The following is a 23,221-nucleotide window of genomic DNA, read 5'->3' as shown; positions in this document are numbered from 1 at the left end:
ATACTTTGGCCACCTGATGCAAAGAACCAACTCATTGGAAATGACCCTGATACTGGGAAAGATTGAAGGCAAGAGAAGAAGGGGACAACAGAGGATGAGATGGTTGGATGACATTACTAACTCAATGCACATGAGTTTGAGTAAACTCCTGGAGTTGGTGATGGACAAGGAGGCCTGGTGTGCTGCAGTCCATGGGGTTGCAAAGAGTCAGACAGAACTGAGTGGCTGAACTGAACTGAATTGCCATTAAATAATAAAGCAAGTTACACTTAATAAACTAATATTATTTTAATTAAAATAAAAAGCTATGCTTGTTTTAATGCCTGCTTGTGAAGACAGAGTTAAGAAGAATCAGATCTTAAAATGAGGTCAGGCCTTGGTGGGAGCTCCAATGCAAGGAACTGACTCCTTGGAAAAGACCCTGATGCTGGGAAAGATTGAGGGCAGGAGGAGAAGGGGGTGACAGAGGATGAGATGGTTGGATGGCATCACTGACTCAATGGACATGAATTTGAGCAAATTCCAGGGAAGTCTGGCGTGCTGCAGTCCATGGGGTCACAAAGAGTCAGACATGACTGAGTGACTGAACAACAGCAGCATAAAGGGAAGGAAAAGAATAAGTATAAGAACAATGCCATGTTATGCTCTAGTAACTTTGTCATTGGGTGGATGCAGTTATCCAAAATCTCATGTTTGAGACAGAAAAAAAAATTTCCCCTTGTGTACTTAGAATGAGAATCTCTGAATCATGGAAGAGTCAACTTACTAAATACATATGAGTGAATTTTTTTGGAGGAATTAGAACCTAAACCTCCCAGGAGCTCTCAAATTGTAAATATTTACCAAGCATCCACTCTAGAACTGGGACCATCAAGACTTCAGCTGCTATTTGTGGTCTCACTATGGAGGAGGGAAAGGAGATGATGAGGGAAAGTAATTATTGCTTTTGGAATTGCTGTTATTATTTATCACCTACATATTACCTCTCTAGGCTTATGGTTCCAGTTTCGAGTTAGTGACTGGCCAGCTCCAGCACTTATTCCACAATCCCTGACCTGGATTTTCTCTCTCAATTCATAGATATGGAACTTATTCCTATGGGTTTTTTAAGAAGTTGGGAGTTCCTGGGCCAAGACCTCTACCTTATTTTGGAAACGTTCTGTCCTACCGAAAGGTGAGTGTTGCTTGATGTCCCTTTTTTGCTTCTTATGTTTGCAAATCCCAGCTGAGTTCCATAGTAAAAATTCTCCTCCTTAGGAGGCAGTTGAAAGTTTTCTTACTTCCCAGAAATGGCATCATAGACCCCACCGCACATGACCTCTTTATCCCAGGCCTCTATTGTCAGCTGTCAGGAGCCTCAGGTTTGCCTCCTCAGACAGTCGAGCTGTCTTGGCTGAGTCACCACAAGACTTGAAGTTCCATCTTGTAAGCTTTGTGAAGAGGATCTTCTTTCTGCCAGGTGCAGGCTCCCAGCAAGGGAAAGTCCTACTAGTTGTCAGGAGAAAAGCATGAAGGGATGCCTGGTCATGGCTCATTATGCTGTGTACACTAGTGTCAGATGTGCCTTGTTGGTAGCATAAGCTCTGGGTACCTTTTGTCCCTTTCCTCCTGAATTGGTTGGACACTTTAGTTTTTAACCTATCGGGTAATTTGCACATACTTGGATTCTCTCAACAACTGCTAATGCCTGCAGTTTTTCTTTTTCCATTTTCTGCTCTACCTCTTGCTACACATGACATCTTTTGGGATTTGAGAGATGGAACAAAAGCTTTCTGTTTTTCTTCTGTCCCTTCAAAGCAGGTACCTCATGGGTGAGTTTGAGCAGGGAATGAGTGTAACTGAGACAAGTTGGTGGTTGTCTATTTGCTTCAGATATTTACTGACCAAACAAGTTGTGGAGTTTTAAAAAATAAGGCAGAATCACATATGCAAATTCACTAGGAAGGATATGATTTGACAAAATTATTAAAAATTTAATTTACTGTTTAATTTAACTGGGGGGGGATGTACCAGATGGCAAATGGATTGTGAATTCTGGCTGAACCTTAATATTCATCACACTCTGATGATTCCTCCAGGGCCGGGTCCCTCAACTGAAGGTCGTGAGCTATGTCCAGATGTCCATGGGCAGAGCCCTGTGTGCCGGCTGCTCTCTGACTTAGATTTCCTTTCCGGCAGACATGAGGATTGTTTCTTAGATCCCAATTCTCCCAACTGAGATCATCATTATCTCATCGCTGCCTAATAACTTCCTGAACATTTTTCCATCTGAAGAAGCAGTAATTTCCTATCGACCTTTCCCAAATGAACTCCTTAGTAGATGCACCTAAAAAACCCACTTTTCTGAGATCTTCATGTGCTTTGTTGTTTGTTGTTCAGTTGCTCATTCATGTCCGACTCTTTGTGACCCCATGGACTGCAGCACACCAGGGTTCCCTGTCCTTCACCATCTCCTGGAGCTTGCTCAAACTGATGTATTGAGTTGGTGATGCCATCCAACCATCTCATCCTCTGTCTCCCACTTCACCAGTATCAGGGTCTTTTCCAATGAATCAGCTTGTTGCATCAGGTGGCCAAAGTATTGGAGCTTCAACTTCAGCATCAGTCCTTTCAATGAATATTCAGGGTTGATTTCCTTTAGGATTGACTGGTTTGACCTCCTTGCAGTCCAAGGGACACTCAAGAGTCCTCTCCAACACCACAGTTTGAATATCTCAGTAAAAACTTAGCAAAAGGCTTTTTTTTCTTTTTTTAAGTTATAGAAGTAAAAATTCAGGCCAGGCATTTAAACCGCATTGTCCTTTGTGTAGCTGTAGCATCTTCCCATTTTTTCTGTGTTGAGCTGGAAAACTAGAAGGCAAGTCCACTTTGTCATTCATTCACCCACTCATTCACTCACTTTCTCATTCAGCACACACTCCTTAGACTTATTTAAATATGTGAAATTAAAAGACATCTCTGGTGCTTTAACTTCCTTATTCTGCTAGAATTCTCATGAGATAAATGAAAAGGCTGCTTAACTAGGAAATGAAAGGGTGTGTAGCAAACTTTTACTTACCTCAGCTTCAGTTTTCTCACATGTCCATGGGGGATTAGAGATTAAAAGATTTTGGACAACACATTCACAAGGAAAAGCCTTCAGGAAGACAAGGAGTAATTAGTATTCACTGACAGGAGTAAGTGTTTAGTATCTATAATATTCAAAGAAAATTCAAGAGTGATTTTAAATTGTCAGTTTCAAATATCTCCTCTATTTTCTCTCCTTTCCCTTAAGACATTTTTTAATAAGAACTTCCCTCTAACTACCAGTGAAAAATGATAGTTTTGTGAATTAGAGGTAGGGTTCAATACAGTATATTAATAACGTAATTTTATTTTTCCTTGCAGGGTATTTGTGAGTTTGATGAAGAATGTTTTAAAAAGTATGGGAAAATTTGGGGGTGAGTATTCTGGAAACTTCCATTGGATACACTTATTATAACTAGCCACTCTCCCTCCCCACTTGGTATGGAGGGCCCTCAGTCCAGAGCTTCTTGGAATGAAGTCATTTGTTGTAAAGCTTTGGAGACTTATTTGACCAGAGATCCTAGAGGCCACCAGGTATGCAGGTCCATAGTCTGAATCAGGCCTGGAGAGTCACAGGTCATCACTTTTCTCCAGACTTTGACACCCAGGAACTCCTCGCATCACTTTCTGTCAGTGTCTCACTCTTTTCCCACTTTTCCATTTTATCTCTCCTTAGGTTGCCTTAAATTGTTGCATAAAATGCATTATTCCAAAACATTCTAATATGTGCCTATAAATGCATTTTATGACCCTTTCCCACATGATTCTCTCTCTTTTTTAAATATATATATTTTATTGAAGTAGAGTTGACTTACAATGTTTCAAGTGAACACACGGTAATTTGATTATACAGATACACATATACTATTTTTGAAATTATTTTCCATCGTAGGTTATTATAAGATATTGACTATAGTTCCCTATTCTATACCATAAACCTTTGTTGCTTGTTGCATATCTATTTTTTAATTAGAAATATAGCATTCTATTCATACTGTCAAACAGGTAGAATTGAAATGTCATACTTTTTTTTTTTTTAATTTTTTTATTAGTTGGAGGCTAATTACTTCACAACATTTCAGTGGGTTTTGTCATACACTGATATGAATCAGCCATAGATTTACACTTATTCCCCATCCCGATCCCCCCTCCCACCTCCCTCTCCACCCGATTCCTCTGGGTCTTCCCAGTGCACCAGGCCCGAGCACTTGTTAGTTAGGCAAAAATTCATAAGTTTTCTAAAATATATATTATACATATTTATATATAGTATACAAAAGCTTTTCTACTACACTTGATAAAGGTTCAAGAAAGAACATAAAAAAAAAAGGAAGAGATGGAGAAATTGGAGAACATAAAGTAAATGAAATGGGAGCACTGAATATGAAATAGAAAAAGTGAAATAAACTAGCTAAAAGTAAAAGATCATCATATCGTTGTTTTTAAACATGACTGCTTATTAGAAACATATGTGGAGCTCTGGAGGAAAAAAGGCAATACCTGAGCACTTGTATTTTTCAAAAAGTTTCAAGATAATTCTGAGATGTGTCTGGATTTTAACAAGTGATTACAGGTTTTTCTATTAGATCCTAGCTTTGGTGATATAGAGTTCTATTATTTTTCTGTTGACCAGTCATGATATAGTGTTATTAAGTGAGTAATAGTATCATAATCACAATAGTAAAAGGTGTTTATCAGTTTTCACAATCAATAGTCAGACAAAAATAAAAGATAATTACAATTGCAAGCCATAATGGGAACATGATTAACTTAACAATATAAAACAATTACATACAATTTGCAGGGGAGTCAAGCAGAGTAATGCAGTAAGTGGAAGTACATACATGCATATGTTTTCATCCACCTGGCCAGTCTATGTCTTTTGGTTGGTGCATTTAATCCATTTACATTTAAGGTAATCCATTACATTTAAGGTAATGATTGATATGAATGATTCTATTACCGTTTTTTTTAACTGTTTTGGGTTTATTTTCTGTAGGTCTTTTCCTTCTCTTGCGTTTCCTGCCTAGAGAAGTTCCTTTAGCATTTGTTGTGAAGCTGGTTTGGTGGTGCTGAATTCTCTTAACTTTTGCTTGACTGGAAAGCTTTTGATTTGTCCATCAAATCTGAAGGAGAGTCTTTCTGGGTAGAGTATTCTTGGTTGTAGTTTCTTCCCTTTCATCACTTTAAATATATCGTGCCATTCCCTTTGGCTTGTAGAGTTTCTGTTGAGAAATCTGCTGATAGTTTGATGAGAGCTTGTTTGTGTGTTAGTTGTCATTTTCCCCTTGTTCTTTTAATGTTTTATCTCTGTCTTTAATTTTTGTCAGTTTGATTCCTGTGTGTCTTGGTGTGTTCCTCCTTGGGTTTATCCTGCTCGGGACTCTCTGTGCTTCCTGGACTTGGTTGACTATTTCCTTTCTCATGTTAGGGAAGCTTTCAGCTGTTTTTTCTTCAAATATTTTCTCAGGCCCTTTCTTTCTCTCTTCTCTTTCTGAGCCCCCTATAATATGAATGTTGGTATGTTTAAAGTTGTCCCAGAGGTATCTTAGGCTGTCTTCATTTCTTTTCATTCTTTTTTCTATGTTCTGTTCTGCAGCAGAGATTTCCACCATTCTGTCCTCCAGGTCATTTATCTGTTCTTCTGCCTCAGTCATTCTGCTATTAATTCCTTCTAGTGTGTTATTCCAGTGTTCTTGCCTGGAGAATCTCAGGGACAGGGGAGCCTGGTGGGCTGCTGTCTATGGGGTCGCACAGAGTCGGACACGACTGAAGCGACTTAGCAGCAGCAGCAGCAGCAGTGTGTTATTCATCTCTGTTTGTTTGTTCTTCAGTTCTTCCAGATCTTTAATAAGCATTTCTTGCATCTTCGAAATCTTTGCCTCCATTCTTTTCCCAAGATCCTGGATCATTTTCAGTATCATTGTTCTGAATTCTTTTTCTAGAAGGTTGTCTATCTCCATTTAGTTGTTTTTCTGGGGTTTTATCTTGTCCCTTCATCTGGAACATAACTTTCTGCTCTTTCATCATGATTAACTTTCTTTCTTTCTTTCTTTTTGAAGAAAGGGAGAATCACTTTTTATTTTCTCCTGGTAGAGTCTCAGGGAACAATAATTGAAATAGACAAGCACAGACAACTGGCTATCTGTTGGGGCAGCACTAGTACAAGAATTCATGGCATCAGTCAGTCCAACAGCTTCAGCAGCTCAACACAGACCCGGACAGACATTGTGCACACAGCAGCTGTGAGCCTGCTCTCAGTCTTCATGACACGATGTTAGAGGCTCTGGCTCTGTCCTGAGTAGCAACACGGATGGACTTCTGCAGTTCCAGAGATTATTTAGCATTTTGGCTTCCCTTGTAGCATCCTTGGTGGTGGTTCCTTAGGCAAGTTCAGTAGCATAGATATCCTGGACTCCCAGTTAAATTGAAAAAAAAAATCTTTCATAATCCCACTGTCACTTGTGGAGCATTCCAAATCTCCCTCCATTTGCAGATATTTTGTTACCTATTTATAATCAATGTATCAATAGTTTTCATCTAATATTATATGCATTTTCATGCTTTGGGTATATCTTCGAAAATGACTGAGTAGATAGACTCTCCTTAATTATTTTTTAATTTTCAGATAATTTACTTCAACTATTTACTAAGATAACTTCCTTTTTGATAATGAAATATTTAAACCTATACATACTATGGAGAATGGTATAGGAAATACCCATGTCCCTACCACCCACAATTAATAATGTTTTCAGGGTAGTTTTAACTATGACCTTAAGAGGATAGATTAAGTAATGTTAGGATGGACATCTGGACTTCCAGGTGTGGTTTCACCTGCAGAAATGGCTCATTAAGTTTAATCAATTCTGTTTTCCCTACACAGGATTTTTGAAGGTAAACAGCCCGTGTTGGTTATCACAGATCCAGACGTGATCAAAACAGTACTAGTGAAAGAATGTTATTCTGTCTTCACAAACCGGAGGGTAGGCATCCATTTTCTTTAACTTGAAAATTTATTTGTTTATTAGATATGCATTTTGAAATATATTATAAATTTACAGGGTGTTGTCAAAAGAGAAAAATATGGAGAGGCTGCATGTCATGTACCTTTCATCCTGATTCCTCCAACGGCAATATATTGATTAATTAGAATACAATTTCAAAGCAGAAAATTGACATTTATACTATTCATGGAGCTTATTCTGATTTCATCAGTTTCATATTCACTCGTTTGTGTATGTTTTGTTCTATGAAAATGTGTCCTAGATGTAGATTTGTGTAGTTACCACTACAATCAATGGATAGAACTGTTCCATCCCTCCAAGGCTCCCTTTTACTATTCTTTTATAGTCATGGCTTGTAGCTTGCTTTTTCCTCTTATCAAGGTCTTTAGCAAACATTGTTCTTTAAATTTTGATGAATATTTATCAATTTTCTCTTTTATGGATTTTGCCTTTGTTGTCAAGTCCAAAATATCCTGACCTACCCCTAGGCCCTGAAGATTTTCTCCTATTTTTTCCTAAACATTAAATCATTTTATGTTTTACATTTAAGCCTATGATCCATTTTAGGTTGGGTTTTTTTTTGTTTTATTTTGTTTTATGTTAGGTTTTGTGTAATGTATGAGGTTGTCTCTCTCTCTCTCTTTTTTTTTTTTTTTTACATCTAAATGTCTGATTTGCTCCAGCACCTTTTATGGAAAGACTATCCATCTAAAATAATTTATTTATTTAGTATTTACTCACTTTACTTTTTGCTGCCCTGGGTCTTCATCACTGTGCTCAGACCTGAGCCTGGCAGTGTGCAGGTGTGCGGCTGCAGAGGTTAGCTGTGGACAGGTGGGTCAGTGCAGCCGAAGGACAGTAGTCAGGACTGGCTTTAGGCATCTGAGCATCTGCAGGGGCCTCTGATGGTGTTTTGCACATGTGCATCGAAAAAGATTGGCTGCTGGTGTGGATCCTGGGTCTTATAGCATCAGCGGTGGCTCTAGCTGGGCAGCTCTAGTGGGGTTGGAGGCAGTAGGGTAGGACTCACACAACTGCCTTAACACCATGAATGTTGAATTAAAGGTGGCTGATTGATCAGTTGATTGGGAGAAAGCCTGCACACACTGGTCAGTTTCAGTGGGGTCAGAAGCTGCACATGGCTCTTCCTTTCCCTTTCCTGCCCCTTCCCTCCCCTCTCCTTCCCCTGCCTGCCATCTCTTCCTGGACATTCCAGTCCTAAACCCAAAGGTGGGCCACAGAAAGTGGGCAGCCTCACACGTCAGGGTGGGGCCAGAGAAGGAGGATAGTGGCTCCAAGTCAGAGACTGAGTAGGGAGGGGAGGGTGTCCACAGGGATGGTAGCCAGGCATGGGTGAGGGAACCCAAAATACTCACTTGTGGGGGTAGCCTGTAGGGTGAGGGGGCATCATGAGTGGAAAGGGATGGATCATGGATTGGGTCTATAAAGGAGGATTGATCATGTAATACAGAAAGGATGATGGGAACCAGCATTCTCACTGTTGAAGAAGAAGTCATAGGTTCAGAGACTGAGAAACTAGACTAAACCCTGTGAAGTCACTGACTGAATTATCCACGTAAATTCATGCTTTTCTTTCTAGATAGATGACAGGCCAGATGACATAGACAGATGAGAGATAGATAGATGCAGATATAGACAGATAGGAGGGTGTGTGTGTGTGTGTGTGTGTGTGTGTAGCTACAAAAGCACATAATACCTACTGCTTTCTACTGATGTAGTATAGACACCTGAGCAGCTGCAGGGGTCTGGGATGGGGTTTTGCACATGCCCAGCCAAGAAGATCGGGGCTGGCAGCCGGTGTGGATCCTGGGTCTCAGGGCATCACTGGCTGGTGCAGCTCTATGGAGGGTGGAGGGGAAAGACAGGGCTCAGGCAATTGGAGTCTGCTAATGTAGAACCCTGGGGAGTGATCAGCACCAAAATTTTCAGAGGTTTTTCAATGACTATGCTGGCAGTTGGTTTCATCATAGCAAAGTTTCTGGGGTTTTCTGCTGAGCAGGATACAGAGACCCATAGTCACTCCTGCTGCGTGGTTGACACTGGTAGTCCCTGCCCTTCTTTGCTCCTAGTTGTCTCTAGATGTCTCAGCTCTGCTCGTCTCTGGGTGGGGTGAAAGCAAAGCAGGTCATTTGTGCAATGTTCTGAAAGGCTGGAGAAACAGGTCACTGATCCTGTTGTCTCTTTTAGTCTTTTTTTATTTTATTTTTTCCAGCAAGGGAAAATGTCTCAGGCTGGGGAATTTCCTCTTGATGCTGAGCAGTGCTGGCCTAGGGGAAGGGATGATGCAAACAAAATGTAGCTATTCTCCTTACTCTTTCTGCAAGTTACTTTCAAGTGTGCTCTGTTATATTGCTGACACTTTTTTGACCTACTTTCATTTACTGTGAGCTGTCTAATTGTGAGACAACAAAGGCTGGAGTTTCCTACTCTGCCATCTTGGTGACGTCACCTTAGTATTTCATCATTAAAGTGATGTTAGCTGTAGGTTTTTTTGTAGATGCTCTTTATCAAGCTAAAGAAATTTGTTTTTCTTGTTTGTGAGTTTTGTCATGAATGAGTGTAGGAAGTATCCATTTTAAAACATATAAATTTGAAAGATTGAGGAAATTTTAAAACCTGTTGGCTTCATAAGCCTGCCCCAAGCTGAGAAACAGAGTTATCTTCTTTACCCTTCTATTCTGGGGGTGGGGATGGGGCGGAAATGTAGGGGAAAATGTTTTCCGTATCACTGCATAATTTTTTCAGAATAGCAAGTAGATTCCTAATCTTTTGTGTAGATAGTACTAAAAAGGCCCCACCATGTCAGCACATTCCTTTTTCCAGTTGGTCAGTCTCTAAATATATATAAATACAGAAGTAATCTGAGGCAAAATGCAGTCTGCCAAGGCTATCTGGCTGGCTGTCACCAATCCATTTCTTCTCTGCATAGCCCAGGAAGATGAACTCGATCTTATTCCCTTCTATCCCCTGGAAGAACCCTTTCTGTACTACATGGTCATTTGCATTTAAAGGAGATTGGAATATGAAGGCTGGAAACACATCAAGTGGCCAAATGTCTACCACCTTCACAGGAACCTAGACACTCAGGATAAATGTTTATTGTGCATCTAGCATAGGGCCTGGTACTAAGTAGACAGTCACTAAATATTTGTTGAATACATTTTTCCCAAACTATTAACAAATTTTCCACAACTGTTGAGACTCCCAAAACTTAGGTAGGGTAAAACATGTTTTGCTTTCAACTCTAGATTTTTGGCCCACTGGGAATTATGAAAAATGCTGTTTCTGTGGCTGAGGATGAACAATGGAAGAGAATACGGACATTGCTGTCTCCAACCTTCACCAGTGGGAAGCTCAAGGAGGTAAGAAAAGAAGAGGGTTTTCCATGAGCAACTTAAAGAATAAGGTAGAAAATAAATTCATATCCCTGTCCAAGGAGTGGTGTGCCAAATTTGAGTTTCCTAAAGTGTTTTTTATCTTCACATCCTAGAAGAGACATCGTCAGATTCAGAGTAAAATGTTACTGATGGCTCCATGCCCCTGAAAACCAGGTCGTTTGAGTCTCCACATTTAACTTCCCGCACTGTTGTGTTTTGTGTCTAGATGTTCCCTATCATTAGACGATATGGAGATGTGTTGGTGAGGAACCTGAGTAAGGAAGCAGAGAAAGGCACGTCCGTCGACATAAAAAAGTAAGTAGGGGTGAAGCTGCTGGTCCTCTGAGCTCCACTGAGACCCTTGTGTTGCCTGCCTTGGAGCCAAATTCCTACTGCTGAGTTACTCTAGTGACCAAATAGAAGGAGGTGTATGGTGTTACAACTCCAACTGCCTGGCCACCCGAGAATGAGTGGTGGCTCATGAAACTATCAGAAGGTATCTTCTGTGTACATGTTCAGTTCAGTTCAGTTCAGTCACTCAGTCGTGTCCGACTCTTTGCGACCCCATGAATAGCAGCACGCCAGGCCTCCCTGTCCATCACCAACTCCCGGAGTTTACTCAGACCTATGTCCATCGAGTCGGTGATGCCATCCAACCATCTCATCCTCTGTCGTCATCTCATCCTCTGTCATCCCCTTCTCCTCCTGCCCCCAATCCCTCCCAGCATCAGGGTCTTCTCCAATGAGTCAACTCTTCGCATGAGGTGGCCAAAGTACTGGAGTTTCAGCTTCAGCATCAGTCCTTCCAATGAACACCCAGGACTGATCTCCTTTAGGATGGACTGGTTGGATCTCCTTGCAGTCCAAGGGACTTGCAAGAGTCTTTTCCAACACCACAGTTCAAAAGCAACAATTTTTCGGCACTCAGCTTTCTTCACAGCCCAACTCTCACATCCATACATGACCACTGGAAAAACCATAGCCTTGACTAGACGGACCTTTGTTGGCAAAGTAATGTCTCTGCTTTTTAATATGCTATCTAGGTTGGTCATAACTTTCCTTCCAAGGAGTAAGTGTCTTTTAATTTCATGGCTGCAATCTGTATACATGAGCCAGGGTTAACTTATCTGCTTAACTGTCACCTTGGATATTCTGGGAGACAAAAATACACAATTTGGTCTTAAGTCAGGGAGCATGATGCCTCCATCTTTGTTCCTTTTTTTCAAGATTGCTTTGGCTATTTATGATCTTGTATGGTTCCATATAAACTAGAACTTATTTGTTCTAGTTCTGTGAAAAGTAACACAGGTGTTTTGATAGGGATTGCATTAGATCTATAGATTGTTTGGGTAATATGGACATTTTAGCAACATTAATTATTCCTTTCCATGTATATGTGATATCTTTCCATTTCTTTGTATCATCTTCAATTTCCTTCATTGTTTTATAGTTTTCATAGTATAGGTCTTTCACTTCCCTGATTAAGTTTATTCCTAGGCATTTTACTATTTTTGATGTGATTTTAAACAGGATTGTTTTATTATTTTCTCTTTCTGATAGTCCTTTATTATTGTATAGAAAAGCAACAGATTTCTGCATATTAATCATGGGCCTACCACTTTACTGAATTCATTTATTTTAGTGTTTTGTAGAACTTTAGGGTTGCCCATGTAAAGTATTATTTCATCTGCAAATAGTGATAGTTTTACATGTTCCCTTCCAATTTGGATGCCTTTTATTTCTTTTTCTCGTCTGATTTGTGTGGCTAGGACTTCCAATACTACATTGAATAGAAGGGGTGAGAGTGGCATCCTTGTCTTATTCCTGATTTTAGAGAGTATGGGCACAAAAGGGCACAAAAAATATCAATTGAATAAAATTAAGAAACCCAAAATAAACCCATACACTTGTAGTCAATTAATCTATGATAAAGGAGACAAGAATAAACAATGGACTAAAGACAGTCTTTTCAATAAGTGTGTTGGGAAAACTGAACAGCTACATGCAAAAGAATGAAATTGGAACATTTTCTCACACCCTATTCAAAAACAAACTCAAAATTGGATTAAAGACCTGATTGTAAGACTGGAAACCATAAAAACATAGAAGAAACAATAGGCAGAATGCTCTTTGACATAAATCATAGCTGTATGTTTTTGGATTTGACTCTTAAGGCAAAGAAAACAAGAGCAAAAATAAACAAAAATAAATAAATAAATAAACAAATGGTGCCCAATTAAACTTAAAAATCTTTTGCACAGCAAAGTAAATTATTAATAAGATGAAAAGACAACCTGGTGAGTGGATGAGAGAAAATATTTGCAAATGATACAATGATAAGAGGTTAATATCATCTTGTATATTTTTGAATATATAAATGCCTCATATATATGTTTCAAGAATATATAAATACATATATAAATGTCTCATACAAAAATATATAAATGTCTCATACAAAAATATATCTATATATATTTATAATATATAATATATAAATGTCTCAAAGAAAATATATAAAAATATTTTCATATAAATGTCTAATAAAAATATATAAATGTCTCATACAACTCAAAATCTGAAAAACAAACAACCTAATGAAGAATGGGCATAAGATCCTAATAGACATTTCTTTCATGGAAGGTATACAGTTGAAAAGATGCTCAACACTGCAAATCATCAGAGAAATGCAAATCAAAATCACAAAATCACCCAACACCTGTAGCAATTATTATCATCAGAAAGTTCACAAATAGCAAATGTTGGTGAGGATGTGGAGAAAAGGGAACCCTGGTATAAGGTTGGTGGACATGTAAATTGATGTAGCCACTGTGGGAAACCATATGGAGGTTTCTCCAAAAACTAAAAAGAGAACTATTATGTGTGTGCTCAGTTGCTCAGTCCTGTCCAACTCTTTGCAACCCCATGAGCTGTAGCCCACCAGGCTCCTCTGTCCATGGGATTTCCCAGGCAATAATATTAGAGTGGGTAGCCATTCACTTCTCCAGGGGATCTTCCTGACCCAGGGATCACACCCAAATCTCCTGCATTGCAGGTAGATTCTTCACTACTGAGAGACCTTGGAAGCCCGAGCACTTTCATATGATACAGCAATTCCACCCTGGGTATATATCCAGTGAATATAAATATACTAATTTGAAAATATACATGTTTACATCAGCATTATTTACAATAGCTAAAATATGGAAGCAACCTAAGTATCCACCAACAGATGAATGGATGAAGATGTGGCATATGTGTGCATGTATACATGTGCACACATACACCCAAGAAATATTACTGAGCCATAAAAAAGAATGAAATTCTACTGTTTACAATACCATACATAGACCTAGAGGGTATTATGCTAAGTGAAGTAAGTTAGACAGAGAATGACAAGTATTCCATGTTATCATGTATATGGGGAATCTAAAAATAAAATGAGTAAATATCAATATACAAAACCAAAACAGACTCACAGATGTAGAAAACAAACTGATGGTCATCCGTGGGGAGTAGGAAGGGGAGTGCAAGATAGGATAGAGGATTAAAAGGTACAAATTGCAACGTATAACATAATTCTGCTACAAAGATAGATTGTACATAGCAGGAATGTATTCAATATTTAATAATAATTTTAAATGGGGTATAATCTATACAAATTTAAAATCGCTCTTCTACACCTGAAACTAATGTGATATTGTATATCAACTCTGGTTTTGCCCTAAAGGAGAATCAGCTCTGAGCACAGGTTCTGTGGTGAGGTGAGACCCAGATCAATGTCCCCGTTCTTGACTCCCCAGGAAGAGTGAATTTACTCCCTTTGCTGTGCTCAGACACAGTCTGTATACACCTTTTATTGCCCATAGTCAAAGCACACTACTGTACTTTGTCAGATTATGGGTTCTATCCTGTGACTGAGCTCCTTGAGTTTGGTGGTGGGGGTGTCTCGCTTGCTTTAGTGTCCCCATCCCCCCAGCGCAGGAGCAGTTGCATCATCCACACCTCATACACACCTCAGGAGTGAGTGAGAGCAGCAGACAGTCTTCCATGATCCAGCAGGTGGTTCTGAGAGAGTGTGGCTCTTGACCTGTCTTGCCTGGGCATCTGATTTTATATGATTTTCTTGTTGACTGTGTTGGATATGGATAGTCAGCTGGTCCCAATTTTAACTGTCTGTGTCTGTCTTTCTCTACTCAGCGTCTTCGGGGCCTACAGCATGGATGTGATTACTAGCACATCATTTGGAGTGAATATTGATTCCCTTGGCAACCCACAAGATCCCTTTGTGGAGAATGTCCAGAAGCTCTTAAGATTTAGTATCCTCAACCCATTTCTTCTCTCAATAGGTAAGTGTCCTACTACATTCCTTTTTCTGTATTCCTCCCTCCCTCTCTCCTTCCTTCCTCATTCTTTCTTTCTCTCTTCCTTCCTTCTTTTTCACAGGTTTATTGAGATATAATTCACATACCATCAATTTACCCACTTAAAATGTACAATTCAATGGTTTTTACAACTAAGTGTCCATCGATGAATAAATGGATAGGGAAAATGTGGTGTGTACACACACACACACACACCAGAATATGATTCGGCCATGAAAAGGAAGGAAATCCTGCCATTTGCAGCAATGTGGCTGGACCTCAATGGAGGGCATTATGCCCAGTGAGATAAGTCAGACAGAGAAAGGCAAATACTTACATGATGAATCAAAAGAAGAAATCCAAACTCATCAAAAAATGATGTCAGATTTTTGGTTTCCAGAGACAGAGTTTGGGAGACAGAAGAATTGGGTGTTGGTAGTCAAAAGGTATAAATTTCAGCTATTACTTAAATCAGTACTCCTGGTGTGATATGCTTATAGCTATCCAGTTGTCTCAGCACCACTTGTTGAAAAGCCTATTTTGTCCCCATTGAATGGTCTTGGAAACATTTTCAGTGTTCAGTTGACCACAGGCATGTGGGTTTATTTCTGGACTCAAACTTCTATTCCATGAATCTGTATGTTCATCCTTAGGCCAGTACCATATTGCCTTGATTAATGTAGATTTATGGTAAGTTTTAAAATCAAGAAAGGTGAGTCTTATAACTTTATTATTTTTTTCAGGAATGCTTTATCTTCTACGAGCCCCTTGCAATTTCATATGAATTTAAGCTAAGATAGTCAGTTTCTTCAAAGAGGCCAGCTAGGGTTCTGATAGAGAATGTCTTGTATCTGTTGATGTGCCATCTTGACAATGTAAACGTTCTGATTCATGAATTCACTTACTTACATCTTCTTTAATTTAGTTCAACTAGGTTTTGTGGTTTTCAGAGTATAAATTTTACATGTCTTTTATTTTATTCCTACTTATTCTATTCTTCTTGATGTTATTGTAAGTGGAATTGTTTTCTTAATGTCACTTTCATATTATTTATTGCAATGTATAGAAATACAATTGATTTTGTGTTTTGATCTTGTATCTTGAAACCCCGCTGAACTTCTTTATTTTTCTAATAGGCTTTTAGTGGCTTCCTTAGGATTCCCTGTATACAAGATCATGTTATCTGATGAGTTTTAGTCTTCATTTCCTAAATGGATATATTTTGTTTAATTTTCTTGACTAATTACTTCTTGTTAGATTGTCAGGTACAGTTTTGAGTAGAGATGGTGGAAAAATACTTCCTTGTCTTATTCTTAATCTTAGAGAAAAGCATCCAGTTTTTCACTATTAAATATTAGTGTTACCTATGTTTTTTTCATAGATTCCTTTCATCAGGCTGATGAAAGTCCCTTCTATTCCTGTTTGCTGAGAGCTTTTATCACAAGCGGGTATTGGATTTTGTCACATGCTTCTTATGCACCTATCAGATCATCATGTAGTCATTGTTTATTATTCTGTTGAAATGGCATATTATACAACTTGCATTCCTGGAATAAAGTGCACTTATATATGATGTATGCATCTTTTTATATGTTAGTAGATTCAGTGTGCTAGTATTTTGTTGAGGATTTGTGTATCCATGGTCATAAGATATATTGGTCTATAGTTTTCTTTTCCTGTTATATCTTAGTCTGTTTCTCACTCTGGGTTAATACTGGCCCTGCAGAATGACTTTCAAAGTGTTCTATCATTTTCTATTTGCTGGATGAGTTAGTGAAAATTTGGTATTAATTCTGCAATTATTTCAGTAGTATTCAGCATTAAAGCCATCAGAACCTAAGCTTTTCATTGTCAAATTGTGGGTTGTTTCTTGATTACCAAATCAAACTTTATATTTCTTATAGGTCTATTCACATTGTCTCTTTCTTTTTAAGTAGTTTCTTTTTAATAATTTTTCCAATTAATTAATTTATTTTTAACTGGAGGATAAATCCTTTACAATATTGTGATGATTTTTGCCATACATCAACATGAATCAGCCACAGTTATACATGTGTCCCCTCCATCCTGAACCCCCTCCCACCTCCCTCCCCCTCTGTCCCTCTGGGTTATTCCTGAGTACTGGCTTTGGGTTCCCTGCTTCATGCATTGAACTTGCACTGGTCATGTTTCAATGTACATGTTTCAATGCTATTCTCTCAAATCATCCCACCCTCACCTTTCCCCACTGAGTCCAAAAGTCTTCACTTTAGATCTGTGTCTCTTTGCTGTACTGCAGGTAGGATCATCGGCACCGTCTTTCTAAATTCAATGTATATGTGTTAATATACAGTATTTGTCTTTTCTTTCTGACTTACTTCACCTTGTATAATAGGCTCTAGGTTCATCCATCTCACTGGAACTGACTCAAATGCATTCCTTTTTTTTATAACTGAGTAATATTCCATTGTGTATATGTACTGCTACTTGCTTATCTGTTCATCTGCCAATGGACATCTAGGTTCCTTCCATGTCCTAGCTATTGTAAATAGTGCAGCAGTACATTGGGTACATGTGTCTCTTTCAATTCTGGGTTCCTTGGGGTGTATGCCCAGCAGTGGGATTGTTGGCTCATGCGGCAGTTTTATTCCCAGGTTTTTAAGGAATCTCCACACTTTTCTCCATAGTGGCTGTACCAGTTTGCATTTTCACCAACACTGTAAGAGGTTTCCCTTTTCTCCACACCCTCTTAAGCATTTATTGTTTGTAGACATTTTGATGATGGCCATTCTGACTAGTGTGAGATAATACACTAGTGTGAGCATGATTTTGATTTGCATTTCTCTAATAATGTGTGAAATTGAACATCTTTTCATGTGTTTATTAGCCATCTGTGTGTCTTCTTTGGTTAAAAGTCTGTTCAGGTCTATTGTGCACTTTTTGATTGGGTGTTTATTTTTCTGGTATTGAACTGCATGAGCTGCTTGTATATTTTGGAAATTAATTCTTTGTCAGTTGCTTTGTTTGCTATTATTTTCTCCCATTCTAAGGGCTGTCTTTTCACCATGCTTGTTTCCTTCATTGTGCAAAAGCTTTTAAGTTTAATTAGATCTCATTCATTTATTTTAGTTTTTATTTCCATTACTCTGGGAGGTGGATCATAGAGGATCTTGATGTGATTTATGTCAGAGTGTGTTCTGCCTGAGTTTTCTTCTAGGAGTTTTATAGTTTCTGGTATAGGCCTTTAATCCATCTTATTTTTGTGTATGGTGTTAGAAAGTGTTCTAGTTTCATCCTTTTACATGTAGTTTACCAGTTTTCCCAGGACCACATGTTGAAGAGACTGACTTTTCTCCATTGTATATTTTTGTCTCCTTTGTCAAAGATAATGTGTCTATAGGTGCATGGATTTATCTCTGGACATTCTATTTTCTTCAGTTCAGTTCAGTTGCTCAGTCGTGTCTCTTTGCGACCCCATGAATAGCAGCACTCCAGGCCTCCCTGTCCATCACCAACTCTCAGAGTTTACTCAAACTCATGTCCATTGAGTCGGTGATGCCATCCAACCATCTCATCCTCTGTTGTCCCCTTCTCCTCCTGTCCTCAATCTTTCCCAACATCAGGGTCTTTTCAAATGAGTCAACTCTTCTCATCAGGTGGCCAAAGTATTGGAGTTTCAGCTTCAACATTAGTCCTTCCAATGAACACCCAGGACTGATCTCCTTTAGGATGGACTGGTTGGATCTCCCTGCAGTCCAAGGGACTCTCAAGAGTCTTCTCCAACACCACAGTTTAAAAGCATCAATTCTTCTGCACTCAGCTTTCTTTACAGTCCAACTCTCGCATCCATACATGACCACTAGAAAAACCATAGCCTTGACTAGACGGACCTTTGTTGACAAAGTAATGTCTCTGCTTTTTAATATACTATCTAGGTTGGTCATAACTTTCCTTCCAAGGAGTAAGCGTCTTTTAATTTCATGGCTTCAATCACCATCTGCAGTGATTTTGGAGCCCAGAAAAATAAAGTCAGCCAGTGTTTCCACTGTTTCCCCATCTATTTCCCATGAAGTGATGGGACCAGATGCCATGATCTTAGTTTTCTGAATGTTGAGCTTTAAACCAACCTTTTCACTCTCCTCTTTCACTTTCATCAAGAGGCTCTTTAGTTCCTCTCCACTTTCTGCCATAAGGGTGGTGACATCTGCATATCTGAGGTTATTGATATTTCTCCCGGCAATCTTGATTCCAGCTTGTGCTTCCTCCAGCCCAGCGTTTCTCATGATGTACTCTGCATATAAGTTAAATAAGCAGGGTTACAATATACAGCCTTGATGTACTCCTTTTCCTATTTGGAACCAGTCTGTTGTTCCATGTCCAGTTGTGACTGTTGCTTCCTGACCTGCATACAGGTTTCTCAAGAGGCAGGTCAGGTGGTCTGGTATTCTGGTATTTTGTTCAGTTCATCTATATTTCTGTCTTTGTGCCAGTACCATACTGTCTTGATGACTGTAGCTTTGTAGTATAGTCTGAAGTCAGGAAGGTTGATTCCTCCAGTTCCATTCTTCTTTCTTAAGATTGATTTGAAAGCATTTCCTCTAAAATCAGGAACAAGACAAGGGTTCCCCCTCTAACTACTACTATTTAACATAATTTTGAAAGTGATAGCAACAGCAATCAGAGAAAAAGAGATAAAAGGAATCCAGACTGGAAAATAAAAAATACAGCTCTCACTGTTGGCAGATGACATGATCCTCTACATAGAAAACCCTAAAGATGCCATCAGAAAATTACTAGAGCTAATCAATGAATATAGTAAAGTTGCAGGATATAAAATTAATACACAAAAATCCCTTGTATTCCTATTACTCAGCTATTAAAAAGAATGTATTTGAATCAGTTCTAATGAGGTGGATGAAACTGGAGCCTATTATACAGAACGAAGTAAGTCAGAAATAAAAACACCAATACAGTATATTAATGCATATATATAGAATTTAGAAAGATGGTGACAATGACCCTATATGCAAGACAGCAAAATGGACACAGATGTAAAGAAGAGACTTTTGGACTCTGTGGGAGGAGGTGAGGGTAGGATGATTTGAGAGAATAGCATTGAAACATGTATATTATCATATGTGAAATAGATCGCCAGTCCAGCTTTGGTGCATGAGACAGGGTGCTCAGGGCTGGTCCACTGGGATGATCCTGAGGGATGGGGTAGGAGGGAGGGGTTCAGGATGGGGAACACATGTACACCCATGGCAGATTCATGTCAATGTATGGCAAAAACACTACAATATTGTAAAGTAATTAGCCTCTAATTAAAATAAATTAATTAATTTTTTTAAAGATATAACCACCTGGAATATTTTCACATTTCCACCTTTATTATAGCTAAACAATAATAAAATGTAAACACAGTGAAGTACTTTGTAAATGTTAATTTTCATAGTTTGCCATAGTTTGCCAAATAACAATGCTCTACCTTTAATGTTCCTACCATTTCATTTTACTTGTTCTAACAGTACAGAGAATGATGAATTTAACTAAGAATGATTTCAGATTAACTTCTCTGACATAAAGCACTCAACTTTTATAATATATGTAGAGCAAGTATAATAAACACTGAAATATGTAATTGCTTTTTTAGGAAATATTTGTTTCCAAGCTAGATTTCAGAGTAATGTGAAAGACTAAATTATATCATTTTTAATGGCTGTCAGGTAAAACTCTCAGGATCAGTAGTAGATTAAGAAATAGAAGCACAATTGTAGAAAAAAGAAAAATAAAAACTCTAAAAGCACTGTACCTTAGGCTCTACCATTATTCCATAAACTACAAGAAGACAATACCATTATTACTGAAGTAATATTATCAGTCATGCTTTATAATATTCCTGTATACAGCTAGTTGTACTCTGTTATAACATTTGTAAGTGTAGACTTTAATCCCAGGTATTTGTTTTTATAATCAACACATAAATGCATATATGTTCATGTTTGGAAAAAAAAGAAATCCCTTGCATTTCTATACACTAACAATGAAAGATCAGAAAGAGAAATTAAAGAAACAATTCAATTCACCATTTCAATGAAAGTAATAAAATACTTAGGAATAAATTTACCAGAAGAAACAAAAGAGGTATATACAGAAAACTATAAAACACTGATGAAAGAAATCAGAGATAACACGAATAGGTGGCAAAATATATCACGTTTTTTGTTTGGAAGAGTCAATATAATAAAAATGAGTATACTACCCAAAGCAATCTATAGATTCAACACAATCCCTATCAAAGTACCAACAGTATTTTTCACAGAACTAGAACAAATAATTTCACAATTTGTATGGAAACACAAAAGGCCCCAAATGGCCAAAGCAATCTTGAGAAAGAAGTGTGGAATTGGAGGAATCAACCTTCCTGTTTAATCATTTTTAATAGAGAAATTCAAATTGTCTGTTTCTTTTTTAGTTAGTTTCTTCACTTCATGTATTTTAAGGAATTTGTCCACTTCCTCTAAGTTATCTAATTTATTGGTGAACTTTGTTCCTTGTATTCCATTATGCTCTTTCTCACTTTAACGTGAATAGTAATCTCTCCTCTGTCATTGTGATGCTAGATATTTGAGCTTTTTTTCTCTCACTTTTTTATTTTTTGGTCAATCTAGCTTAAAATTTCTTTTCAAAGAATCAGCTTTTGGTTTCATCGAATATCTGTATTGTTTTTATTCCCTATTTCATTAGTTTCTGCTCTTGTCTTTATTACTTTCTTCTTTGTTCTAGCTTTAGCTTTAGTTTGTTCTTCTTCTTTTAGTGAGTTAGGGTGGAAAGTTAGGTTCATGACTTGAGATTTTTGTTCTTTTTAAAAGTAGACATTTATAGCCTTATAACTTTTCCATGAGCACTATTTTTCCTACATCCCATTCATTTTGGTAAGTAATGACTTCGTTTTTATTTATCTCAAAGTAATTTCTGGTTGTATTTTTTATATAGTATACAACTCATTGGTTATTTAGGAGTGTATTGTTTAATTTCCATGTATTGTTTAATTTCCATGTATTTGTGAGTTTCCCAATTTTTGTTATTGATTTTTAATTTAATTCCATTGTGGTTGAAAGACATAGACTGTTTTATTTATATCTTTAATTGTTTTTTGCACAAAATGCTTAATTAGAGTAGCAGATTATAGTGTGGTTTATCCAAAGAGACTCTAATCCAGTGATAAAAGACTATGAAGTTTAGGAATGTAATTCTGTTTCCTTGATCATTCCAAAAGTGGACTTGGCCTTGCTCAGTCATTGGCTTGGAAGTCTGAGCAAAGGTCATAGAAGGAGTGATTCTGGTATCTGACCCTGGTATCTTCCTGATTGATAGAGCAAATTATACTTGTTGTGTAATTTTTGAATTTTCACTGTGCTTTTCCTTCTCTTCTCTGTACAGTACTCTTTCCATTCCTTATCCCAATCCTTGAAGTATTAAATATCACCATATTTCCAAAAAGTATTGTGAATTTTTTCACAAAATCAATAAAAAGGATAAAAGAAAGTCGCCTCAAAGATAATCAAAAGGTAAAATCTGGTGGTGGTTACATGAGGGTGTTCACATTTTGAAAATTTGTTAACCTGTATATATATGATTTGTGTACTTCTCTGCATTTTTTAAAAGTTAGGTAGAGAAATATAGATTTTAGAACTGGGGAGTTATTAATATATCATTTTGGAGGGATGAGAAAGGTGGAAGTTGGGGAAGAAATAAAAAATGAGCCAGAGAGTGCTGTTTAAGTTTAATAGTAGGCATGCATATTAGTATGCATTGCATAAATATTATTGAGATAAAAGTGTTACCACTTCCATTCAATAAATTGTTAAAGGATAACAATTACTGTTTGAGAATGATTTTACCAATATTATAATTTCCCCACATGTTATACTGGTAAAGAATCACTCTGATTCCAAGACTCCTATTTTATAGATTGTGTTATGAATGGAAAGCCCCATCAAGCAGCTGGTGGAGTGAATTCTGTGTTAAATTGGAGCCCTCTCCTAGTCTGGCGTGGGCAGGCATCCTCTGGGCCATGAGGCTGCAAGCTCATTAACACAGGTTTGCCTCCATGAAGCCTGGAGGCCAGCACAAGGATGTCTGCAGGTCAGGGGGATGAGGGTTTTGTACCCAGGATGTCACTGAAGATTGTATAGAGTTTTTTTTTCCTTCTTTTTTTTTTTTTTAATTAGTTGGAGGCTAATTACTTCACAACATTTCAGTGGGTTTTGTCATACATTGATATGAATCAGCCATAGATTTACACGTATTCCCCATCCCGATCCCCCCTCCCACCTCCCTCTCCACCCGATTCCTCTGGGTCTTGAGAGGGCCAAGGCTTTGAAGATGCTTCCAAAAACACTGACAA

General features: G+C 38.0%; 1 protein-coding gene across 1 annotated transcript in view; it reads left to right on the top strand.

Annotated features, from left to right (window-relative positions):
• LOC122701845 (cytochrome P450 3A24-like) overlaps nucleotides 1–23,221 on the top strand; it is a 48,765-nt gene that overhangs the window by 11,316 nt on the left and 14,228 nt on the right. The window contains exons 2-8 of the mRNA XM_043915230.1: nucleotides 1,081–1,174; nucleotides 3,388–3,440; nucleotides 6,953–7,052; nucleotides 10,343–10,456; nucleotides 10,698–10,786; nucleotides 14,669–14,817; nucleotides 22,255–22,382. Of these exons, the coding sequence (XP_043771165.1) occupies nucleotides 1,081–1,174; nucleotides 3,388–3,440; nucleotides 6,953–7,052; nucleotides 10,343–10,456; nucleotides 10,698–10,786; nucleotides 14,669–14,817; nucleotides 22,255–22,382 (727 nt within the window). The remainder of the gene's footprint in view (nucleotides 1–1,080; nucleotides 1,175–3,387; nucleotides 3,441–6,952; nucleotides 7,053–10,342; nucleotides 10,457–10,697; nucleotides 10,787–14,668; nucleotides 14,818–22,254; nucleotides 22,383–23,221) is intronic.

This window comes from Cervus elaphus, chromosome 10, assembly GCF_910594005.1.
Source record: "Cervus elaphus chromosome 10, mCerEla1.1, whole genome shotgun sequence".
Taxonomy (NCBI): Eukaryota; Metazoa; Chordata; class Mammalia; order Artiodactyla; family Cervidae; genus Cervus; species Cervus elaphus.
This window is presented reverse-complemented; position numbering and strand designations above follow the sequence as displayed.